Source organism: Cucumis melo, chromosome 1 (genome assembly GCF_025177605.1).
Source record: "Cucumis melo cultivar AY chromosome 1, USDA_Cmelo_AY_1.0, whole genome shotgun sequence".
Lineage (NCBI taxonomy): Eukaryota > Viridiplantae > Streptophyta > Magnoliopsida > Cucurbitales > Cucurbitaceae > Cucumis > Cucumis melo.
Window position 1 is genome coordinate 611,732 of NC_066857.1, and position 23,792 is coordinate 635,523.

The 23,792-nt window shown below is 32.5% G+C and overlaps 5 protein-coding genes across 5 annotated transcripts; 1 reads left to right on the forward strand and 4 right to left on the reverse strand.

Annotated features, from left to right (window-relative positions):
- On the reverse strand, positions 1–2,307 carry LOC103495671 (uncharacterized). Its single transcript, XM_017046222.2, has 2 exons — positions 924–2,307; positions 1–829 (listed from the first exon to the last, which is right to left on the reverse strand). The coding sequence occupies exons 1-2, from the start codon at positions 2,284–2,286 to the stop codon at positions 111–113; spliced, it is 2,082 nt and encodes a 693-aa protein (XP_016901711.2). The 5' UTR covers positions 2,287–2,307; the 3' UTR covers positions 1–110.
- Positions 2,308–4,587: 2,280 nt separating this feature from the next.
- LOC103495264 (cyclase-like protein 2) lies at positions 4,588–8,049 on the reverse strand. Its single transcript, XM_008456759.3, has 7 exons — positions 7,929–8,049; positions 6,826–7,189; positions 6,617–6,661; positions 6,398–6,470; positions 5,727–5,824; positions 5,562–5,632; positions 4,588–4,896 (listed from the first exon to the last, which is right to left on the reverse strand). Exons 1-7 carry the CDS (start codon positions 8,022–8,024, stop codon positions 4,771–4,773), a joined length of 873 nt encoding a protein of 290 aa, XP_008454981.2. The 5' UTR covers positions 8,025–8,049; the 3' UTR covers positions 4,588–4,770.
- Positions 7,808–11,249, reverse strand: LOC103495263 (cyclase-like protein 2). Its single transcript, XM_008456758.3, has 7 exons — positions 10,810–11,249; positions 10,512–10,556; positions 9,989–10,061; positions 9,503–9,600; positions 8,810–8,880; positions 8,234–8,369; positions 7,808–8,049 (listed from the first exon to the last, which is right to left on the reverse strand). The coding sequence occupies exons 1-6, from the start codon at positions 11,231–11,233 to the stop codon at positions 8,244–8,246; spliced, it is 837 nt and encodes a 278-aa protein (XP_008454980.1). The 5' UTR covers positions 11,234–11,249; the 3' UTR covers positions 7,808–8,049; positions 8,234–8,243.
- A 2,137-nt stretch (positions 11,250–13,386) lies between these two features.
- LOC103495265 (LRR receptor-like serine/threonine-protein kinase FLS2) lies at positions 13,387–14,969 on the forward strand. The gene has a single exon (XM_008456761.3). The coding sequence runs from the start codon at positions 13,577–13,579 to the stop codon at positions 14,768–14,770; it is 1,194 nt and encodes a 397-aa protein (XP_008454983.2). The 5' UTR covers positions 13,387–13,576; the 3' UTR covers positions 14,771–14,969.
- Positions 14,970–19,261: 4,292 nt separating this feature from the next.
- Positions 19,262–23,781, reverse strand: LOC103495271 (ADP-ribosylation factor 1). The gene is made up of 6 exons (XM_008456770.3): positions 23,648–23,781; positions 23,249–23,461; positions 22,656–22,726; positions 20,777–20,896; positions 20,371–20,489; positions 19,262–19,583 (listed from the first exon to the last, which is right to left on the reverse strand). The coding sequence occupies exons 2-6, from the start codon at positions 23,394–23,396 to the stop codon at positions 19,481–19,483; spliced, it is 561 nt and encodes a 186-aa protein (XP_008454992.2). The 5' UTR covers positions 23,397–23,461; positions 23,648–23,781; the 3' UTR covers positions 19,262–19,480.
- Between the last annotated feature and the right edge of the window lie 11 nt (positions 23,782–23,792).

The window sequence follows — 23,792 nt, forward strand, 5'->3', positions numbered from 1 at the left end:
TCTTTAAACAAATTTCCCTCCAATGCCTTTTTATTATTCTTACAAACCATAGAAAAATCTCAACTTGTTCAATATAATTTCCAATTTTCATGTCTTCAGAACCGAAAACTTCATATAGTCTCATCTCCGCCGCCAACACCGCCGTTGCCGCCAAATCTAGAGACAGCACAATCCGCCGCAAACAAGCTAGAAGTTTCAAACTCCTCCCCTCTCCCCATGACTGCCATAGCTGCCTTCACATTGATACTACTCACGTACCCAGCTCCATAAGTCTGCCCCAAAACCCCATTCACGTCGTCACTCAACCCGAAAAACTTAAACCCTACATCCAAATGTGCAAACGAATCCCCCTCCTCTATTCCATAGTTATGAATCCTTGAATCTTCTTTTGTTATTGGCACCACCTTGGCTGTGATTCTGAACAGTCCTTTGGCTTCCACCATCACGTGGTTTGTTGCCGCTAGTCGAACGATGGTGATGGTGGGGTTTTCGATAGGGTGTTGTATTTGGCTGCCTTCCGATATTGGGAGGGCCATCGGGTGGTCGTCGAGGACAATAGTGAGGCGGTCAATGGAATCGTCCCAAACATCGGTCTTTTGGGCGGCGATCAAAAGACGGTGGTTGTTGAAGAGGATAGCTAGGGATTGTACCCAAGTGAAATCTCGTTTCAAGGAAGGGTTTCGTTTTCCAATGAAATGGGCGTTGATGTGGAGGTTGGGATCGGAAACGAGACAGAAATCTTTGTCCTTTTTGCCGTGGAAGTAGAAGGTTATACCGTCGCCGCCGACCAAACGTGGGTCTTGGCATACAGCTCCTGGTCTGTCACAATCTGATATTTTCAACCAAAATTTCAAATTCATTACTTTAAAAGAAAAAACAAAAGTTAGGCATCAAAATATAATTTTTTTAGTATATATACTTACGGCAGACAGGTTTGCAAGTAACACAATCAACTTGACATCCATTAGGGCAAGCGCTGGGACAATTGTGAATCATGTTGTAACATTGAGGATAATTTACATTTTTGCATCTCACTGTCTTTGTTGCACCAGCCGATGAAGATGGTGGATTTGAAGCTGGAGGAGATGGTGTTTGAGGAGGCGACGTAGGAGTGTTAACAGGTGGTGAATTGGGAGTTTCAGATGGTGGTGTCGGTGATGGATAATTAGGAGTGGATGGAGGTGTCGATGGAGTGTTAACAGGTGGTGAATTGGGAGTTTCAGATGGTGGTGTCGGTGATGGATAATTAGGAGTGGATGGAGGTGTCGATGGAGTGTTAGGGTTCGTTGGTGGTGTTGATGGAGGGTTGGAATTTTCAGGAGGGGTGGGGTTTGCTGGAGGTGTTGATGGAGGGTGGTTTGTCGGAGGCGATGTTGGAGGATTGGGATTTTCAGAAGGTGGTGTTGAAGTAACTGGAGGAGGCGGTGATACAGTGGGAGGGGTAGGGTTTGATGGAGGTTTGGTATCTGTTGGAGGCGGTGGTGATGGAGTTTGGTTGGTCGGTGGAGATTTCGGAGGATTGGGATTTTCAGAAGGTGGTGTTGAAGTAACTGGAGGAGGCGGTGATACAGTGGGAGGGGTGGGGTTTGATGGAGGTTTGGTATCTGTTGGAGGCGGTGGTGATGGAGTTTGGTTTGTCGGTGGAGATTTCGGAGGATTGGGATTTTCAGAAGGTGGTGTTGAAGTAACTGGAGGAGGCGGTGATACAGTGGGAGGGGTAGGGTTTGATGGAGGTTTGGTATCTGTTGGAGGCGGTGGTGATGGAGTTTGGTTTGTCGGTGGAGATTTCGGAGGATTGGTATTTGCAGGAGGTGGTGTTGAAGTAACAGGAGGAGGCGGTGAAATAGTCGGAGGGGTGCTTGGAGTTTCAGAGTATGGAGGAGGAGGAGAAGGAGAAGGAGTTACCGGCGTTGGTGTTGGTGAAGGTAATGGAGGAGAATGTGAGGGACTAGGGTTTGAAGCAGGAGGGCTCGGTGTTACAGCCACCGGAGGTGGAGGAGAATAATAAGTTTTGGATGGTGGAGCGGGAGTATTATCCTCCGGTGGAGGATTAGCATCGTCACCACCACTACCACAAATAGGCTTACAAGAGGCACATTCTACGTGACATTGATTCGGGCAAAACTTTGGACAAACATGTACCAAATTATAGCAATGTTTATACTTCTTAATCTTGCACGTCGCATGGCTTGGATTATTAGCGATCCCTGGTGGTGTCCCTTCTCCCATCACCACCAACATCACCATAACCACTGCCCACCACGCATGAACCCTAAAATAAGACATTATATTTTTGAAAGAATATAGAAGAACAATCAAAGTTTGAGATATGACCAACAAAACCAAAACCCAATCCAATTTATACACAACATGACCACTCTTTAAAGTTAAAACCCCACATGCCAAACCAATTGAAAAATCAGAATAATTTTGCAACAATTTAGGTCAACTTTAAAAGTATATATCGATCCCATATATTATATTTATTGGGCTTCATTGCCTTGACTATGTTTGCTTCCAAAATGAAAAAGGAAAGCATTATTATTTCCCACTTTGTTGTAGCTTTGCCGTAGAAGAATATTAATTAGTGAAGATCATCATCATCATCATCATCATCATCATCGAGAGAGAGAGAGAGAGAGTAACTTAATGTTGATTGAATAATAATTTGCTTTTCTTGAAAATTATATATTCTTTTCATCTCATATATTCAAATTATATACATAACTTGAAAATAAAGGGAAAAGTACTTTTGAATAATTCTATATTGTTTAATAGGTTTTTGTATGGTTTGTTTTAATTATTATTCATATATATACACTGAATATAATGTAGAATTCAGGGCTTTTTTCTAAATGATTTATGTTGATGATGTGATTGCTTTGAATAATAGTGAAGTTGTAGAAAGTGATTCAACTTTTTGTTGCGAGAAATGGAAGAATACTATGACTTGATTCCTCAACGCTCATAAGTTTTATAGGGTTTCGTTTTGTTGTTTACTTTCTTTCATGTGGTTTATTATTATTGTTATTAACTAATGTAAAGTCAATTTTTTCTTTTTAAAGTTAAAGAATCTATATTTCACCGATGATTTCTAACCAACATTTTCTCCAAAGATTTCCTAATTTAGAGAAAAAAATTACTCGAGTTTAGTTTCATAATTTGTGTGTTTGAAAATAATTAAACTCATAAACACTATTTTCATACCCATATATTCCTATGTTATACGTTGAAAAAATTTATTGAGAATAAGGTATGTGTGAGACGAGATGGTTGCTAAAAGGATTTGCAATAACATTTTTTTGAAAAACATGAATTTCAATTTTAATTTGTTTTTAAATTTGATTATTTATATAGAAAAAATAAATGGGAAGAGGATTATTTTGCATATAAATATACTATGGTTCACCATTGTGTAAAATAAATAACGTTTAGGGTTATAGTATATAAGAAAATACATCTTATTCCAAAACTTTATTTATTTATTTATTGTGTATAAAAAAATTGGCTATGCTTTTTACATAGCAAAGCAATATGAAGAGTAATAATAATAAAATTAAATTATTTTTTAGGGATCTTTTAAAAAATATAAAGATTTATAATGTATAGAATAAAAAAACGGAAAAAAGCACATGCCCACCATGAAAAATAACAAATATCCCGTCAACTATGAGCGTAATATACTTTGGTACACTACCATTTGGATTTTAGTTAGATTTGGATAGTCAAATTTAAATGATTTTTTTTTCAACATTCCCTTTTAATTTAGTTACTTTAATTTAGCCAAATATAGAAGATTTTTTTTTTCTCAAGATTACAAGTTTAGATTTGGCTAGTACACACATCTACATTTGTCTAAACGATTTTTTTGCACGATATTTTAGATTTGTCTATGTTTATTTTTTCAATATTCCTTGGTTTATCTTTTCAATATTCCTTGTTACAGTTTAGATTTCGTTAAACAAATTTTTACTAAACAATTTTTTTTAAATTCTTTCGATAGATTTGTTTTTTTCAAGTATTTATATTTAGTACACGATCTTGAACAGTTTGAAAAAAAAAAACGATAGGGAGGTAAAATAGATCGTTATATTTATGAAAATTTCCTTAAGGAGCAAATTAATACTAAAAAAAAATATACGTATAGTCATATAATTCTAATTTTTTTTATTTTTTATTAATTATATAGTTAGATAGAACTGAAAAAATAAAATGTATAATGCAAAAGGGTTATATATATCGATAAGGGCAAATTACTTTAAAATAAAAAACTTCTAAAAAATACTTAGAATGTGCAATAATACAATAGTAGTCTATCTTAATTTATAATAATCGGTCATAGATAGACTTACTAGATATTTTGATTCATTTGTTATATTTGAAAAATAGTCCGTTCATGGATAGATGAAATCTCATCATAAGAATAAAAACAGTACCAAGTACCAATTATACTGATTTATGGATTGGACCCTTTTCAGAGTCAAAGTTTTCGATGATAAATCTTTTCAATATTTAGGGTTAAAAAGATTTATAATATATTGGTGACAGATTCACATGGTTGCATCATTTTTGTATGTCTTCCAACAGTTTTGAAATAAAAACATCTTGAGCTCTACCAATTAGATATAACATGCAGTCTTTACATCTAAACTTGATTATTTGAGGATGAAAACATTTCTACTGTATTTGAAACTAAACTCTATCAAGTGTAAGAGAAACTTTTTCTTTTTAACATAACTCCTAAAGAATATGAACACCGAAATTCCTATACTACTTAATTAGAATGCATCTGATAGGTGACCCCTCGGCACCAAGCAACCTAAGAGGTAAGCAATGGATTGAATATAAACCCGGCTGGACGCCATCAAGCTTTAAACCTTCGACGAGAATGGTTTCCTGAAGCAATAAAGGGAATCACTGTGATCTTGTTCATAACTCAGTAGGTCAAAAGGAAACAATAGATGTGTGGAAGCTATAATCTTTAAGAGCAATTACAATAAATAAAAAATATATTTATAATTAATAAAAAGATACGAATGAAAACAAATGCAAAACTCTCACAGTTAAAGATGTGATAGAAAAAAATTGGTATTTTGTAGACGATTTCATGAACTAGTTGGGATAAGATAAGGTGGGGGTGACAATATATCCTATGATCTTTTTCTGTAACTTCCAAGGGAGAGGGGAGAGACTTTAAGTCATATGTTTGAATAGGCAACAAGAAATTTCTTCCTTCTCATGTCAATTATCGGAAGACAGAAACCATTGCACCATTTAATAAAAGAAAGAATTAGATAAAAGGTGACTCAAAGGTGAAAATGTAATGGCCATCAGGAAAACTGTAAAGAAAACATCAAGCAACACATTCGTTAAAGAAAGTGAATATGCTTCATTTTTCACATAGAATCTCTATCTCAAAAATACCATTCCTATTCTCAATCTAGCAGTCAGAAAGAAGAAATTCAAGATCCTTTGTAATTGGTTTAAATAATAAAGATACCTGAACAGGCATATATAGAATATATTCTCGAGTAAAGACAAAAGAACAAAAAAATACTTACCCTGCCTCTTAAAAATTCAAGATGAGATGGAATAAGATCTTGAAATGCAGCAACTGATAAGTAGTCAATTCCTGCGTGATTGAAGAAGACTTCAGTTGAACCATGGGAGTTTTGGAGACTATAAAATTCGACTACAAATTAACATAAGACTAATATTTCTCTCACCAACTAGTTTGATATCAGTGTTCTCTACAAGCCATTTTGCCCCATCTTTCATAAATCCTACATAACTTGTGTCAAACTCCTTTTTCCACATGAGACGTCTGCATTGGAATGGATCAAAGGTGAGTGAAGTTTCTTAGTTGAGTTTGGAAAACTTTCTTCAATACAAGACCAAGACTCTACAGTTTACGAAACACATTGCTAAATTGACCTCCTATAAACAAAAACAAACGAGGGACCAGCCGGCAGACACCGGTAAATGCACAAACCTGTAAAATTGAGGATTAATGGTCTATTGCATTCGACACTTTTTAGATATTAAATCCCAGATAAACATATAAGATGGTCTTTCCAGTTTAAAGTTGATTTTTAAAATAAGGAAAAAACAGGGCCAACAAGGAAGAATTGGCTAATTAGACAGTAACATTGGTATGCACAATAATAACATTTGCAGTTCAGAAATTCAGATTTGGGTTGCCCATAATAAGAACAAGAAAGACGTGAAATGAAAACCTAGAAGAACAAGTTCCTAAAAACAAAAGAATCAACTATTATATCAAACAGATTGCATCAATATGTAAACAGCTGAAGGATTAAATTCAGATGATTCCTCTTTAAAAGCAAATAAACAAACTGAAACCTCTTCATCCTGCTGACAACTCAAAAATCTTTACCTGTCTGTATTTAATGTTCTGAAGAGTACACGACGAACTCCTTTGGGAATATTTAAAGACTTCATCACCTCAGCTGCAACAATGAAGAACCTCAAGATTCATTGAATTCATGAATTGTTAAACATACCCACACACTGATGCAAAGCTAAATCAATGAGAAACATACAAAAAAAAATAAAAAATCAAGAAAATCAATGGATAACACTAGTAAACGCCTACCAGTAATGTTCTTATCTCTTGGAACGTCCACCAACAGTCCAGGACCTTACAAAACAGATACATAAGACGATTAAACCAATAATTTAACTCATCATTTAAAGCAATTATAGTTTTCGTACAAAATTGAGGCTTCAATTTAAGATAGATTCAGACCATATCAATACCACAAACACAATTAAAAAAAAAAAAAAGAAATTAAGAAGCAATACCATTAAGAACTTCCAGATCGAGTGTATCAACATCGAAACCAGCGTCGAAGTAGTGATCAAAAACATGACCAGGTGCATCGACGTGGGTACCAGTGTGAGCCGGAAGCTTCATTTCAGAATTGTTAGCAAGCGAGCCATTCTTCATGCTCTTAGGAAGCCAGAGGAACTGGCCAAGGCCTTGGTCAGATTCCCAAGCCGGCATATCTGTAGTGAACCGATGACTGATGTCGATGATTCTTCCATTATCGTACACCTCCCGGCGAATAGGAGTGAGGCCGTCGTCGGAAAGTGAGCAATCAGTTGGTCCGGTATCGACAACGGAAGGGTAGGCTGAAGTGGAAGAAGCGGCGGGAAGGAGGAGACCCTGGAACAAAAGGAAGAGGAGAAAAGATGAGCGGAGATTCATGATCGGCAAGGGGAAGTTGAATTGAAAAGTGATTCAGAAGTGAATGATTATTATATCCAACTTCTCAGATAACGTTGGACTAAGGGGATCGATCCTATTCTTCTTTTACTTTTTGTGGGGAATAAATTCGGACTCTTAAAAATAATTTATATGGAAAAGGAAAACCCCAATATATTTTTGTAAATAAATAAATAAATAAATGCTATTAATTTATTTAATATTAAACTTTGAAGTAACTTTTTTATTTTCTTTTTAAAGAAACAAAATTCTACCTATCAACTAATTTCCTATTAATACTCTTTTTAATATTAAAAAAAAATATTTGTTTTCATTAATATATTTTTCTTTCAATCTTAAAAAGAATAAAAAACAAAATCATATCTATTTTCTAAAAAAAGGTTTGAGTAAAATTAATTGAGCAAATTACACTTTACGTCTTTGGTCCTTAGGTTTCAAATGAAACATCCAAAAAAATCTTTGAAATATGGATTTTGTACTCACTTTACTTGACTAACTATGATGCGACAATTATTTATCTCAAAACCAATTATTCTTCTAAATTTCAAATATCTTCGATTTGGACAAGTCTTCAAGTCTTTATTGATAGATTCTTGATTCTGTTTTGCTTTCTACAATTCTCATAGGTGTATGTGTGTATATATATATACATATAAAAGTCTTTTACTACATTTAATACCTTTAAACAATATAAGCTGTCCACATATGCAAAACAACAAAGAAGATGCTTAAAACTATACAGAACTCCATAATTTGAAAGCTGAAGGATTCCCATGATGCCTTAATTCAAACTTCAGATTCTGAGACAAAAAGAAACATGATCGATAAATTGGTAAAATAGTGTAGAAAAGGACTCAAGTTTATGGATCATATTAATCACAACCACCAAACTGATATGATATATACTTGAGTATCCAAAAACAACTTAGCACACTTACTAATGGATGATTGATTAAGAATCAATTCTATAAAAATGGGACTTACGAGATAATTTTCATTTGATTAGAATGCATCGTATTGGTGATCCCTCTGCTCCTAACAACCTCAGAGGCAAGCAATGAACCGTATATAATCCAGTCTCAATGTCGTCCAGTTTTAGGCCTTCCACCAGAATGATTTCCTGAACACAAAGAAAAGTTAATCTCACTGTAACAGTAGATTAAGCACCAACAAAAGGAAAATAGTTTGTAATTCCAAGCGAAGTTATAAAATGAATTTTTACCCATCCTCAGAACAAAGTGGTCATGCACTGAAATTATCTTAAACTCAAGGTTGTCCATAATTTTTTTTTTTAAATGGTTTTTCCTAATTTGTCATCTGCATTGCCTTCATCAATAAATGAACTCATATGGTGGCTATCATTCACAGAAATCCCAGATCATCGACTCATGTACAGAACACAAAAACAAGGAATGTTTATTTCTATGAATCACTTTGATTTTTTATTTTCACGCTTGATGGTATTTTTATCTTGCCCCAAAGATGAATTTTAGTGGAGAGTGTTTTAATGAATAGATAGAGCAATCAAAAAGGTATCGTTAGTAAAATTGAAAGTCGTACTCTGCTTTCCAGAAGCTCAAGGTGAGCTGGAATCAGGTCATCATCAGCTGCAACCGATAGGTAATCAAGTCCTGTTGTTAAAAAATATCTCATAAGTCATCATATTCATCGCAGTTTAAAGAATAAAAACAAATACTTTATTAAATTGCATTGAAGGGGAAGAGATTGCGTTTAAAGTAGGAGAATTCAAAACAAGAATGGTAGTTCTGACTGTCTAGAATAGTTTCGATGCAAAATAGAAAATCTAATGTGAATAAAAACAAAAAATTAATTAATCATTGCCAAATGAGAAATGCTCAACTAACACCGACGGCATAAAGCTTCATGGCAGCCACACGATTAATGTTCGATTCCCCCACCCCATACATTATCAAAAGAAAAAATTACTCATATAAAATTTATGAATCAAATCAGCTAATCCACTTTTCACCTTCCAAGTACACAGAAGAGGAAAATCAGTGATGAACAAATTACAAGAGTGACGTATGTTCTCCGGTTAGCTAACTATTAGAGTGATGAGCGGAAAAACATTCAACATACAATTGATGATTTTTTGTCGTACTTCCAGATAGAACTATTTTACTGAACCTTGAGTCGAGTTCATTTCTATGTTTATCAAACAAACACCATATGCATTTTTAGTTTAATGTCGTGAGATTGCAAAAGGAAGGGATTGCCTATCTCAATTCTCACCAATAAGTTTGATGTCAGTATTCTCCACCAACCATTTAGCTCCATCCTTCATGAATCCAGTATAGCTTGTGTCATATTTCTTTTTATACATGAGCTTCCTGAAATGGCAACTAATTTCACATTAGTATAACTCCATTGGTTATAGAAGCTAATACTTATTTGATTAACTTTGGGATTCTATTTTACCAACAATCGACAATCGGAGGAGTAACCTCATCTACCTTATAAAAATTGTTAGATCCCCACATCTAAAGGTAAGCATAACAAGAAGCAGTGAGGCCTTTAGAAAGGAAGTATTAACAGAACCTTCTATGTTGCCTTACAAATAAATATAGCTGTTTTACACTGTATACATGTATGCGTTCCCACAAATTGAACGAAAAAACAGTAATTTTGTTAGAGTAATAAAAAAACTAATGGATTTTGAACCTATTGGATTTGGGACAGTCCAAATCTGCATACATGTATAAACATCGATGATTTTACCTGTCAGTATTTAGTGTTCTGAACAACACGCGTACTATTCCTTTGGGGATATTTAGGGACTTCATAACTTCAGCTGTAAAAATACATTTGAAAGTTTACAAATATAATAACACAAATTCTTGAGTAATTAATGATCAGAAAGGAAGAATTTGTCTTGTTCAAGCCAATCTAATTGTGCCAAGTGACTGCAGTTCAAGAGTCCCCATGACCTAAAATAAATACTAAGATCAACCATACCCACAGACGGAAAAGGTTAGGCTAGTTATAAGTATGTTCGGATTGGATTCGTTTAAGTTCAAATAAATTGAAACATTATGAATTAGGTTGGTAATGGATTCTCCTAAAACTAGTTTGGGACAATCCAAACCCACCCAAATTTTTCTTAATTGAGAACTGCCTCTTATGATCACTTAATATAAAATTACAAAAGTAGATATATATTCTAATTCTACTTTAGCAAATGCTCTCTTTATGAAAATTGGCATTTGGTACTAATCCCAACTCATTTTTTAAGAATACACACCTGTTATATTTGCGTCCCTTGGTACATCCACCAACAGTGCAGGACCTAACATACAAACAGACGTCATTATCTATTGCCCCAAAATACAGATAATAAAGCAAGACAAGAGCCAACCCTTCATAAGCCAAATAGGTAACTAAATAACAACTTTCCACGTCCAATTTTGCAAGAATCACATAATCAAACAACAAAATGGTGGAGTAAAAGATCAAAACTCAGCAGTCTTCAAAAACTTTCATCTCTAATTAGAAAAGGGGGGTTGGGGGAAACATAAAAATATATTCCCCGTATTACTCACCATTGAGCACTCCCAAATCGAGCGTATCGACATCGAATCCAGCGTCGAAGTAATGATCAAACATGTGACCAGGAGCGTCGACGTGCGTGCCGGCATGATTGGGAAGCTTAAACTGGGAGAAATTGGCTTCGGAGCCGTTCTTCATGGTCCTCGTCAACCAGACAAACTGGCCGAGCCCATTTTCCTGGAAATCCCAACACGGGGTCTCTGGGGAGTATCGGTGAGTGATGTCGAAGATTCGACCATTGCCGTAAACCTCTCTACGGATAGGGAAGAGAATTTCGTTGCTGCTGGACACCGGTGCTTCAATTTGTTGGGAAAGGGAAGGAATTGAGGCGGAGGAAATTGTGAAGAGTAGTGAGTATAGTAGTAGTAGCTGGAGTGGCAGTGAGTGGTTCATGGTTTCAACGGCAAATGGCGCCATCCTACTGTTCCAGATAATCCCTCCATATATATATATATATAAATAAATATTAAGATAACAATTCTACTCATTTAATTATAATAATATTTTTAAAAAATTACAAAATATTTACGATAGTTTATTAGCGATAGATTTTTACAGATTTTTCTATATTTTTAATTTTTTAAACGTTACTACATATTTAATTATTTTGAATCTAATTGTTATATTTGTAACTATTTCAATCAAATTTACATAAGTAAATGAAGTTTTAGAGACCTAACACGTAGAATTCAATTTTAAAAATTTTCAATATTAAAACAAAATCTATTAAATACAAAAGTTCAAGTTGCAAAGTTAAGGAGTTCATAGGTCTCACTACTAAAAAAAATATCCTAAGAGCGGGGGATTCAATTAACCGAGAGTCAGAAGATGAAATTTCACCTCGGCCATCAATAGGTTTAGCCAGGGAATTTATAACACGACCTAAATAAGCCTCGCTTATTGGTATCTGAGCAATTCTTCCCTCCTGTATCAGCAAACTATCACCCTCAACTTCTTATGTCGTAGGTCTCTGAAGTTCACAACTCTTAAATTTCATAACTCCTTATTTATCGTTATCCCGTCTCATCTCTTACCCCAAATAACTCTAAACTTTTAAAAGGCTTTTTAGATGTGTTTTAGAATTGAAACGACTCTTTCTTTCACAAACTTCATAGATACCATTTTAGTAATATTCATAAATTATAAGGTTCTTTAGAAGAGAAAAGAAAGCATTTTATTGAGCTTCTTTACCACTAATATTTTTACTACATGAACTTTTAACTATGACCAAATGTCACTTAGGTGAGGGAGCCATATGACATTGGATATGCAATTAGAAGAAACATTTGGCCCTACGTTCAACATCAAATGAGTAGAGTGAGATATTATATGGAGTTCCAATTACAATAATTATATAAAGTTTACAATTATTATAATCTACAATTTACCATGTTTGCTGTTCTGTACATCATTTCTAATATTATTTACTATTCTCTAATCACAAACTCTAAAACTAAATTAGTTTTAGTATCTATAAAACAATATGCATTTTGAACATCGATTATCATAATCTAATGTTGCACAGATTCTAATAACAAAATCAGTATCTCAAACATACACTAGCTCCTCTAGTTGGGCCCATTGATCATATATTGTCCTTCCTATGTTAGTGAAGAGACTTGGAGAGTGCACTTAATGCTCATATTCACAAATACCTTTCAAAATGGTTTGTGATATTGATTTGATCCCAAAAATATTAAACCTATATATGTTCATTGCCGACATTCTCCTTTTTCATGGATGCTTTCAAACTTTACTTCATTATTGCTCAACATTAGGGTGATTTTTGATCTTCACTATTTTTGGTGCATATGGCCTTCTCTTACATGATTTCCTCTTTTATTTTAACTTAACAAGATATTGTTCGGAAGAATTTGATGTTTGTTTTTCTTTTTTTGGAATAAATTTTAATGATCGAGGGTAAAAATGAAATCTTTTACCATTTAAGGACACATGTGAAAACATGTTTCAAATTTTAAGGTATTTTGTATAATTTAAAGAAAACATTTTTTTTGTCACATGAGCTCAACCCAGCTGACAAATAACTCATTTTTTTCTAAAAAAACCAAACGTCTCTTTGATAATGTCATACTCCAATGAAATTACAGCATTATCATCCTTTATTGATTTAGGTTTTCGTCACGTTTCTTCTCATCTTCCCACGTGACTTCTAGCATTTTCTTCTCCTTCTCCGATGTCATCTTCTTCTTCTTCAGCCCATGCATTATTTCTCCCACATCTCTTCTCCAACCCTAATCGAGATTAGCGAGAGTGACACTAGTAGACTTGATTATTAATAGAATTTGTTATACATACCCATTTATTGTTGATTACAAAAAAGGAGTTTGTTATTGTAGTTGATAGGTTGATGGCCTTGCCATGACCATGAAGTTGCATTTAAGTATTAAAATAAGCAAACATGTTAAACACTTTGTAAGAAGAGAACCAAACTTTATAGTTCAATTTCACCCATATATATATATAATAAAAAAAGGTGATTAAACAATACATTAATATTTATTTTGGGGGGTCTTTATTAAAGTAAGAAGTTGTACAATGTTTTGTGGAAGTCTCAACTTCTTTTGCGGATCAATGGACAGACACATACCAATGCCCAATTAAAAAAATATCTCAACACAAACTCACAAACACAACACACACACACACACACACACACACCTCTTCCAGCCATTCTTCCATTAAAATCTCTCCCAAAACCCCTTCCTTCTTTCTCTTCATCATAAATCTCTCCTCCCAGCCATGACTATGAATATCCCTTCTTCTTCTTCCTTCCTCTCTCTCCTCCTCCTCCTCCTTCTCCTCTCTCTCTCCTCCTCCGTTCAATCTCTCACCTCCCCTTCCGATGTCTCCGCCCTCAAAGCCTTTAAATCCGCCATTAAACCTTCTTCCATTCCCCCTTGGTCCTGTTTAGCTTCTTGGAATTTCTCCGCCGATCCCTGCGCTCTCCCTCGCCGCACCTCCTTTTCTTGCGGCCTCCTCTGCAACTCCGCCGCCACTCGCGTCACCCAACTCACCCTCGACCCTGCCGGTTACTCCGGTACTCTTTCTCCACTTATCTCCAAACTTACTTACTTGACTGTTCTTGATCTCTCTGATAATTCCTTCTCTGGTTTCATCCCCTCTGCAATTTCCTCTCTTTCCAATCTCCAAATCCTCACTCTCCGATCCAATTCCTTTTCTGGATCCGTTCCCGCTTCTATCTCCAATCTCAAATCACTTGAATCTTTGGATTTTTCTCATAATTCCCTCACTGGGAATCTCCCCAAATCTCTGCATTTTCTCTCTCTTTTAAGACGTCTCGATCTCAGCTTCAATCAACTCACCGGCTCTCTTCCTAAACTCCCACCTAACTTGCTTGAACTCGCCTTAAAACGAAATTCCCTTTCTGGGTATTTGGATAAATCGTCCTTCTCCGACTCCAATCAATTGGAAGTTATCGAACTAAGTGAGAATTCCCTCGCCGGAACCTTACCGCCTTGGTTCTTCCTCCTTCCTTCTCTTCAACAGATCAATCTCGCTAATAATAGTTTTACCCACATCGAGATCTCCCCTGCCACCACTGGTGGTGCTGATCTTGTTGCCGTCGATTTGGGCTTCAACAGAATCGAAGGGAACGTGCCAGTGAATTTCGCCACCTATCCGGCGTTGTCCTCGTTGTCGCTCCGATACAATCGGTTACGTGGCGCGATCCCATTGGAATTCAGTAAGAAGAAAACGATGAAGAGATTGTACTTGGACGGGAACTTTTTGACTGGGAAACCACCGGCGGCATTCTTCTCCGGCGGTGAAGATCCAGTTTCTGGTAGCTTGGGGGATAACTGTCTGCAGGGATGTCCACAGTCATCTCAGCTGTGCGCTCCCTCGCAGAAGCCGAATGCGGTTTGCAAGGAAGCGTACGGAAACGGGAGGGGAAGAGGAAAACCGATGCCCTGAAACCGACATGTCGGTCAATTATATTAATTATATAGGTTCTTTTTTTTTTCTTTTCCTTTTTTTCTTGAATTTTACGATGCATCGGTCTTTGTATAGTTTGGGGTTTTCCATTTTTTTTTAATGTACTTTAAAAAATGTATTTATTTAGAGTTTGAATTTTTTAAATTTTAATAAATAAATTATAAATTTGAACTCAAAATAATATGTTACATTAAAATTTTAAAATCTTGTTTAGTAATTTTTGAACATTTTCTTTCCATTAGTTGAAATGTAAATATCAAAATGCATATATATGAAAGAGTTAATGTAGAAAAATATGTCACGTTTTAATGATTAAAAAACAATTACTATAAATAAATATTGATTTGTCACTGAATCAATTTTTAAGAATTGAGTTACTAACACTCAATTTTAATATAATTAATATGAACTATTTTTCTAAACATCGATGGTTCGATCTTCGTTTTGCAAAGAATAATTTTAAAAAGATTATTTAGACAAAGGGAACGTAAAAATTAGATTTTGTGGATAATTTGTCAATAAAAAGGCTAAAAGAGGAGCATTTGATTCTAATATTGAACAATACTTTGTCTATACATAAAATAGTAAAAGTTTTTGTTTAACTTCTTGACTTGTTTATTTTGATTATTTAAATAAGGTAAAATGTATTCATTTGGTTTTGGTCAATGACTTTCTTTTTTCCTTTTTTACAAGAGAAGTGGAGAAAGGAAAAAAAAAGAACAATAAGAGATATCTAATAAAAATTTCATCTAGGAAGACTTTATTTGATTAAAGCAATTAGAAACAAATGTTTTCTTTTTTTTTTTTTATATATGAGAAGTAAACTCGTGAGGCAAAACATTGTAACGACGCTTAACAAATAGAGACCTTGAATAAGAAACCTCAACGATGTATATAATATAGAAATTTTGATGAATTTCATTTGAATATTGAGACATTATAAAAAAAGCTCCATAAAATCGACGGATCAATTTTCGTCAACTTCAGGACCATTGAAATGGCCTAATGGAGGAAGGTTGGAACTTTTCCATGATCACGAGAGTCTCGCTATTGGAATAAGAACAATAGTGAGACTCTCATCTCCCTACTTTCAAGAGGAACATTAGAATTATATTCATGCATTGTAAGAGATATCAAAGGATGAGTCATTCAGGTGGTTTTTGCAGTGAAAGGAAGATCTTGGAATCGAACGACGTACTCCACTTTAGGAAACGCGCGCCTAAGCAACATGATCTTGAGTTAAATGAATATACCACCTGTTAAAACTAATGAATCATGGCGAAGCAAATAGAAATACATAATCAATATAAATCACAAAAAAAAAAAAAACTCACGTAACCTTAGAATTGAAAGTCTTAATTTCCCTACGAATATTTTTACTTTTCTGGCAAAACCACATGTCATAAATATTAAATTCAAAACCGCAGTGATATAAAAACGACACTTCAGTATAGATATGTAAGGATTAAAGAGTGTATATTTAATTGTCGACTAAGATTAAACGAGGAAAGATGAAGGAAGGTGGTGTGTAATGTGATTGTGATGTGTACCACTGCTTGAATGTGAATGATGGAAAGAATTAATGTAAGGTGTGAACACAAACAAAGCTCCCATTGGAAGAAGAGGTGAGTGTGTTAGTAAATCATTACCCTTAGGCTTATATTTACTTTTGCTCTAATGCGTATAAAATCACTTTATTCTAATCATCAAGGATTGCATGTCCTAGTGGTGAAAAGGACAATATCTAACTAATAAGTCATGAATTCAATTATGGTGGCCACCGATGTTTTTTAACCTCGTAAACCTTCGAAAAACTATGTTATATTTATCGGGTTTTTTTTTTTTTTTTTTTTGTTGGTAGTAGTGGAGAAGAGGGAAGATGAGAATAATATTATATGGTGAGTTGGTGATTAAGGACCTTTGAAAGTGCCTCTTGGTGGCTGCTCTCAACCTCAGTCCTTTAATATTAAAGCAAATTTGACTTTTTATTTCTTTTTTTCTTGTTTGAAAGTAAAACAATATATATGTAGGTGTGAAATTCTAAATGAAATTCTACTTTGTTTTCATCTAAAAATCTAAAATAATTTTTTTAGGAAAAGAAAAAAACAAGAAAATAAGTAAAGGAATAAATTGAACTTTTTTTTGTAAGATGGAATTTTCCAGCTGGAGCTTTGAATTTTATTGCCTTTGTGAAAGGTTTGAAGCTCAAGGAATTATTAAAATTTACTTTTTAAAATAGTTTTATTGTGGATAAGGCATACAATTTATTATTATTATTATTATAGGCTATTGGATGGTCAATTGGATAATAAGTGTTGTTTTGAAAAACAAAATAGTAAAAAGAAAAAAAGAAGGATTTCTTTTGAAAAATATTTAGCAAAATATAGTGATTTTAGCAACCATCCATTTAAAATTTCATACATAATTTAAGATTAACAAAGGAACAATTAATGTAGATATTATTGTAATAAGTGTTTGAAGTTTGCATATATATATATATATATATAATTAATCGTATAATTAAAAATGTTTATTATCTTGTTATTTGCTTCGTTACTTCTTTATACATGTTAACTCCTTCAATAACTTTTCTATAATTGTTATCAACTTAACTCAACTTTATATTTTTATTGCTAACCAAATGTTCCTAATGAATAATTAATAATTATGACGAAAATAGTGTTGGTCTTACTCGATCAAATTAATTTACCTCTTTCTAACATATAGTATAATTTAAGAGGTAAAGAGGTCATCGAAATTTAAACTTACAATAATCTCAAACTAAAGTCTAAAATTATTATTATTATTATTACATATATATATATATATACACACACTTGAATTAAAGGATAGAAATTGTTGGAAGAATATTTGGTGTACCAAATAACTTTGTAAACATTATTAAGAGAATAATACGATCTTCATTTAATAAACAAAATTAAAAACTTATCTCCCAAATATTACAACTGTTTCCCAATGAATAGTTGATTAATATATAGTTATTTTTTTAAAATAATAATAATAATAATTGCTCTAACAACAAAGTATATATATATATATATATATATATATATATATATATATATATATATATATATATTGAAAATACTCCAACTATATAGTATATACAAATATAAAGCCTATCCTTGTAGCTTAGGGTTTATTTAAAAGGGAACCAAACACTCAAATATGAATTGCACAAAATACAATTTGTTGAACAATATTTTGATGTTAGTTGTTGTTATATTCTTTAAGTTATAATAACAATCTCTATCTTATACAACTAAGAGTGGTTACCATGCATATCTATATATATATAATTGACATAGACCAAATCTTAAATGCTAATTAATTTATTATTTTAGTATTTAAATACCTTTTTTTTTTGTATTCTATTTCTAATTAAATGACTAAAAGACAAAACCACATCAATATAAATAATTATTCGTATAAAAAATTGCTCATATGTTAACACATTTAGTGAAATTGAATTACATTTTAATTACCTTAAGTTATGACCATTTAAAATTTGGGATTTAAGAATTAATTAATTAGTTAGTCCAAAGCATGAATATGAATATTGGGATGAAAAGAGAAAAACAAAATAAAAATAGACATATTGAAGAGAAATATTGGTTGGTGAGGACCAAATTATTATATATGTTTTGGTAAGAGAAAGGGGTTCTTATGGACAAAAATGAGAGAGAGATTTGCTCAGATTACAACCCACATGCTTCTGTCCACCACTTTTGGTCAAAAAAAAAAAAAGTCTCATAACAAAAATAAAAAAACTATTATTTAAATAATACATCGAACAATTGTTTTAAATGACAAAACTGATAAAAATATATTTATCTATTGAAAGATAAAAATATTAATGATGATATATTTACAAAGGAGGTTGACAATCCCATGAACAAAATATGTCACCCAAAATAAATTGTGAAAATGGTGACACGCTAAGATGGAAAATCATGCCAATTAGTTCTAAACTAATATCACTTTACAATTCAACTATTTACTTTTTCTTTTCTTTTTTTTTTTAAATGAAAGTTTGTGTTGGCTTATAAACCTTTTACTGAAAATTTATTGTAAATATAAAAAAATGTTGAAGATATTAACAAAACCATAGTAAAATTTTAGATTCTATTAAAGTTTATCATTAATAGAATATGAACTTATGATATATTTTGTAAATATTTTAGTTCATTTTGTTATACATCAAGATATTCCTTTGATATTTTGATTTCTTATTTTTAAAAATAATAAAACAAACCAATATTTTTTTCTTTTATTTCTAATTTATGATAGACTTAAAAAGTGGTAATCATATATAATCGATATTTGACTCGGTATTATGTATATTGTCTACTAAGTTATGATCAAATTGAGAAGTACAACAAATACCTAACCTATAACATACTAGAAATATTAAAAAAAAAAAAAAAAAACTCAAGAAATACCATATAATACTATAATCATAATGTGAAATTAATTAGCTGCAAAACTATCAAACTTTTATTCATTAAATTTACAAATTTTGAGTTTCTTCTATGATTTTAATTTACGAAAATTGATAAACTGGTATTTTAGCATATATTCATTAACAAAACAAATGAGTGTGTGTGTCTGTCTGAGTATATATATATATATATATATATACATATATATACATATATGAAGCATGCATCATGGATTAGTAATGTTGTTACATAGCCAAATGTTGTTACATAGCCAATCAAAACCCTCGTAAAGCCCTTGCCCAGAAGTTGCTGAAGTACCTTGTATGTACCTTTATATATATATATATATATATATATATATCACAAAAAGATAAACACTCAATTTCATTTCTTTTACTGAGATGGAAGATCAGTTTTTAAATTTCTAAGAGGCTTTTCTTTTTCATTATAAGTTTATTCTTTAAAAATTTTATATCAAATTTGATTTTTCTTAAGAAAACAAATTAAAGGTTGTTAAAGTTTCAATTATTCTAAGTTTGAGATGTCTTTGATCTGTTTTTAGTATTTAGGTGTTTAATTATAAGTTACAAAATTTACAAAAATGCATGCCTGTAGTATTTTAGAAAATTTATAGCTTTCTCAATCACTTTCCTTGAGGGAAAATTATGTCATAATGTCATTAAGTTGAGTATTCCAAAGTTAGAGAAGGAAAGACGATTAGCCTTTTCAAAATAGCATAAATTTATATATATTAAGTTACATGAATTAAAATAGCATAAATTCTAAACTATAGCCTTTTCAAAAAGGGAAAGAAAATAAAAATTAGAGATCTCGAAATGAAATTTTAACTCCTACTTAACCACTAAATAAGATTAACTCAATAGTATAGAACAAATATGGTAGAGAACACAATCAATTCTGTTTTTAGTTTTAAAAAACCAAATGCAAATCCTATTTTGAAATTTTATGGCATTTTAAAAGGTTGAGAGACATAACTGACACTACATTTAAATTTAAAAACTATTTGTAAAAAAAGTTATTCAACAAAACAAGTTTCCAAATAGAAAATTGTTGTAAAACATGATATCTGAACAGATGAGAAGAAAATTCACATACCATCTTCTTTGAGAAAGTGTGTGGAGGCCAAGTTTAGTAGTAATTTCAGAGAGAGTCATTGCATGAGGCAGATCTTGCTTGTTTGCAAATACAAGCACAGCTGCATTCCTTAGCTCTGCCTGTCAATTCTTTTTTTCTTTATTATTACTGTTTACATCTTAAAAAAATCTCATAAACACAAGTGTATTTTATCTAAATGATAGAGAAGTATCCATGCATGCATAAAGATCATATTATGAAGTTATTAATTAACACCTCTCTTTTACTTTTTTAAACAATTTTGAATAACTATATCCCTAAAATTGTATACCAAATTTAGAAATAATTTCAATTTTATCTCATGATTATTGTTATCAAACAAATAAGCGAAAGTACAGTGAAAATGAAAATTCAATGTGGAGTATACCTCATTGAGAATACGATGCAACTCATTACAGGCTTCACAAATTCTGCCTCTATCACCGCTATCCACAACAAATACAAGTCCTTGGATGTTCTGGAAGTAATGTCTCCATAATGGCCTTATCTGTAAAACAAAATCAAGTTTTCATTTATTTAGATAGTTTGTTCTCTAATTAAATAAATATAAGTTCATCGCTACAATTACGTTAAATAATTAAATTAACACGAAGCATTTGTAACTAGACAAGACCATAGAGTACTATTTTCAGATACATTGTTTTCCTAAACGTTTCACAAAACTCAAAAACAGAGTTGATCATATTCAAGTAAAGTCAGTAAAAGTTTCTTTAAAAACACATGGCCAAAACTACTTTATAGTTTTTTAACTATCGAAAGATGGTTAGGGTGAGGGTATGAGCTTAGCTCAATATTCGATCGGAAGCCTAATTTTGTATATCGTCAATATTTTGGTCATTTTGGCTATGTTTTAAAACACTTGGCCTTAAAAGTTATTTGGTAGCTAGATTGTATCCTTATAGTGACGAAAATTTCATGGGTCGAATTTTAATTTTTAGGGTCGAATCCAAATTTTGACAGGCCAAGTAACAAATTTGAGAGGAAATCACTACCTTACCTATTTTTACATAAATAATTACAGTTCAGATGTAGAAATAAATATTGTAACCTTAAACAAAAAGAAGCTGATACTTCAACCATGAACTAGTTGTCAAACTTTAGAGAATGCGGTTTTCACCAAGTGTATATTTCCTACTTTAGAACAGAGGTTTCTACGCACTCATTTTCACCGACTTCTCCTAACCTCATTCTCCTCATGTCATCTATACTATGTCTCGAGAAATAATTTTCCTTAGTGTATCAAGAGTGTAAGAGTTTGTAGTCTTTGGTACTGAAACCATAACCAATAAAGATTCCAACTTCTCTTTCCTTTTGATATATGCACACGAGCAACGTTTCCAAATGGAAAATCACAAGCTTTCATGCTTCTTCAGGCATTTTTCTATATGGAAATTGGTTGGACAGGTAGATTGCACATACCACTTATTTTCCAAAACTCTTTAAGTAGTTTCTTGCTTTTAAGCATGTTTGTTCTCATGTCCATAATTGTTCTATTATACTTTTTTGCCACTCCATCTAGTTGAAAGAATCTCGACATTCTAAAGGATTGTCAATTTTAGAGAATTTTACATCATACTCTAAAATATCTTCTAAAAAGATTACTCTAAGTACATTCTAATACCTCAAATGTTTCAAGAGATTGGACTTTTATTTAGACCACCCAAATACTATCAAGTTTATATTTCAAACATGTATGAAACATTGTAAATGCTTATGCATGCGATATTTTCCATCCCTTCACCCCAAACAGATTTTGTCAAATATAATTTTATGATTTAAGATCTCTCACGTCCGACAAAATATTACATAACAAATCAACCACTTATGATTTCTAACATTCAATAGCATTTGAAATAAATCACTGCTGACTTTTAAAACTACACTATAATCAGGCTTAATTCAGCATTAATATATGTTATATGATAAATCCCACTTTTGACACACTTGAACAAATCCTATGACGGAAAGATTTTGCACTTCACACTTAGATTAAACAAATCCTTTGGCCGGGAGATGAGTAATCAAGTCAATTTTACAATTTAAATTAATTGGAAATATATTTAGATAAATTGTCTTACCTTATTTATGTTTTAGTTTTAGTCTTAGAACTTTCACAAACAAATGTTTTGACCATTATTGTTTCAGTTCCATTAACATGCATTTTAAAGCATATGTTCTTTACTTTTTCAGATTGTAATCGAAGTATAGTATTTGCAGAAGCAGAGTGAGAGGGTGTGATTTCAAACCTTATCTTGTCCTCCAACATCCCAGACACTGCAGCTCATATTTTTGTATTCTACTGTTTCCACATTGAACCCTGGATCAAAAATGCAATTATAGAACTGTTTAAGAATTATTTCATCCTTTTGCATTATCTCGAGTTGATCAGCGTAGCAAAACAAGGGATTAATGGTTCAAAAAAATAATAGAAAAGCTATTATGGGTAATATCAAAGCAATCGCTACTACCAAAATGACCTTGCGTAACCTGTTCTTTAAGAAAATTAGTGACTAATAAAAAAGGTAAAACAAAGAAAATACTTCATAAGTTGTAATATCTAACCAAAGAAAACAAACAAATAAATGTAGCTAATCTCCATTTGGTCTAAGCCGTGCACATTACCCAACAAAATTCAAAAGATAAAAAACAGGATCAAAAGGTTCTAATAAAAATCTTAGCTTCTTGAATATAGTTTTTTTAAAAATACCAAATAATAACACGAGGTGATATCCATTTTATCTCAAAACAATTTTGTTTTTCCAAAAATTGAGCCAAAACTAGAGATGGATTTTCAAAGTACAATCTCATCCAAAAGTAAATAAATAATCAAAGTACATACCAATAGTTGGCACGGTCATAACTATTTCACCAAGTTTTAGTTTGTACAAAATGGTTGTCTTTCCCGACGCATCAAGACCGAGCATCAGGATTCTCACTTCACGGTTCTGAAGAAGTCTCTTCCTCAACCTAGATATCACTGCACCCATGTCCGAAATCAAGGAATATAAAGAAGATGACAAAATTTTCAATCCAGCACCACCAGCTCTTAGTTCTGCAGGAGAGAGTAAGCCCAACTAAAAAAACGATGCGAAAGAATCAATTTACAGGGAAATGACATAATAGACCAAAAACTTCTACAGGAAAAGGCTGAAAGAGAATTGATTCTTTGGGACAGAAGGCAATAAAGGCCTTTGTCTCCCCTTCCAATGTATTTGTTTGCCAAAGTGAATGAACTTACTTAGGCTGATAGAGATGCTTTCATCATATCGTAAAAGAATATATTGTACTACTTTAGAAAGCAGTACAAATCACTTATCTTCGACTGAAACACAAACTGTGGCCCAGCTCTTTAAAAGAAGAAACGCTATAGATTGATCTTAGGC

What these genes read in the sequence shown, in the direction of transcription:
- LOC103495671 (XM_017046222.2), bottom strand. Translation starts at nt 2,286, where the DNA reads ATGTCTTATTTTAGGGTTCATGCGTGGTGGGCAGTGGTTATGGTGATG. An exon ending in TACTTGCAAACCTGTCTGCC is followed by an intron (nt 830 to 923) that starts GTAAGTATATAT and finishes TGAAAATATCAG; the next exon opens with ATTGTGACAGACCAGGAGCT.
- LOC103495264 (XM_008456759.3), bottom strand. Translation starts at nt 8,024, where the DNA reads ATGGGAATCCTTCAGCTTTCAAATTATGGAGTTCTGTATAGTTTTAAG. An exon ending in AGAACATTAAATACAGACAG is followed by an intron (nt 5,825 to 6,397) that starts GTAAAGATTTTT and finishes ATTCCAATGCAG; the next exon opens with ACGTCTCATGTGGAAAAAGG. An exon ending in TTGAATTTTTAAGAGGCAGG is followed by an intron (nt 4,897 to 5,561) that starts GTAAGTATTTTT and finishes TTATTGCTTCAG; the next exon opens with GAAACCATTCTCGTCGAAGG.
- LOC103495263 (XM_008456758.3), bottom strand. Translation starts at nt 11,233, where the DNA reads ATGGCGCCATTTGCCGTTGAAACCATGAACCACTCACTGCCACTCCAG. An exon ending in AAGGGACGCAAATATAACAG is followed by an intron (nt 10,062 to 10,511) that starts GTGTGTATTCTT and finishes GTATTTTTACAG; the next exon opens with CTGAAGTTATGAAGTCCCTA. An exon ending in TACTGACATCAAACTTATTG is followed by an intron (nt 8,881 to 9,502) that starts GTGAGAATTGAG and finishes TTTTAACAACAG; the next exon opens with GACTTGATTACCTATCGGTT.
- LOC103495265 (XM_008456761.3), top strand. Translation starts at nt 13,577, where the DNA reads ATGACTATGAATATCCCTTCTTCTTCTTCCTTCCTCTCTCTCCTCCTC.
- LOC103495271 (XM_008456770.3), bottom strand. Translation starts at nt 23,396, where the DNA reads ATGGGTGCAGTGATATCTAGGTTGAGGAAGAGACTTCTTCAGAACCGT. An exon ending in TGCATCGTATTCTCAATGAG is followed by an intron (nt 20,490 to 20,776) that starts GTATACTCCACA and finishes AAGAATTGACAG; the next exon opens with GCAGAGCTAAGGAATGCAGC. An exon ending in ACACTTTCTCAAAGAAGATG is followed by an intron (nt 19,584 to 20,370) that starts GTATGTGAATTT and finishes ATATATATAAAG; the next exon opens with GTACATACAAGGTACTTCAG.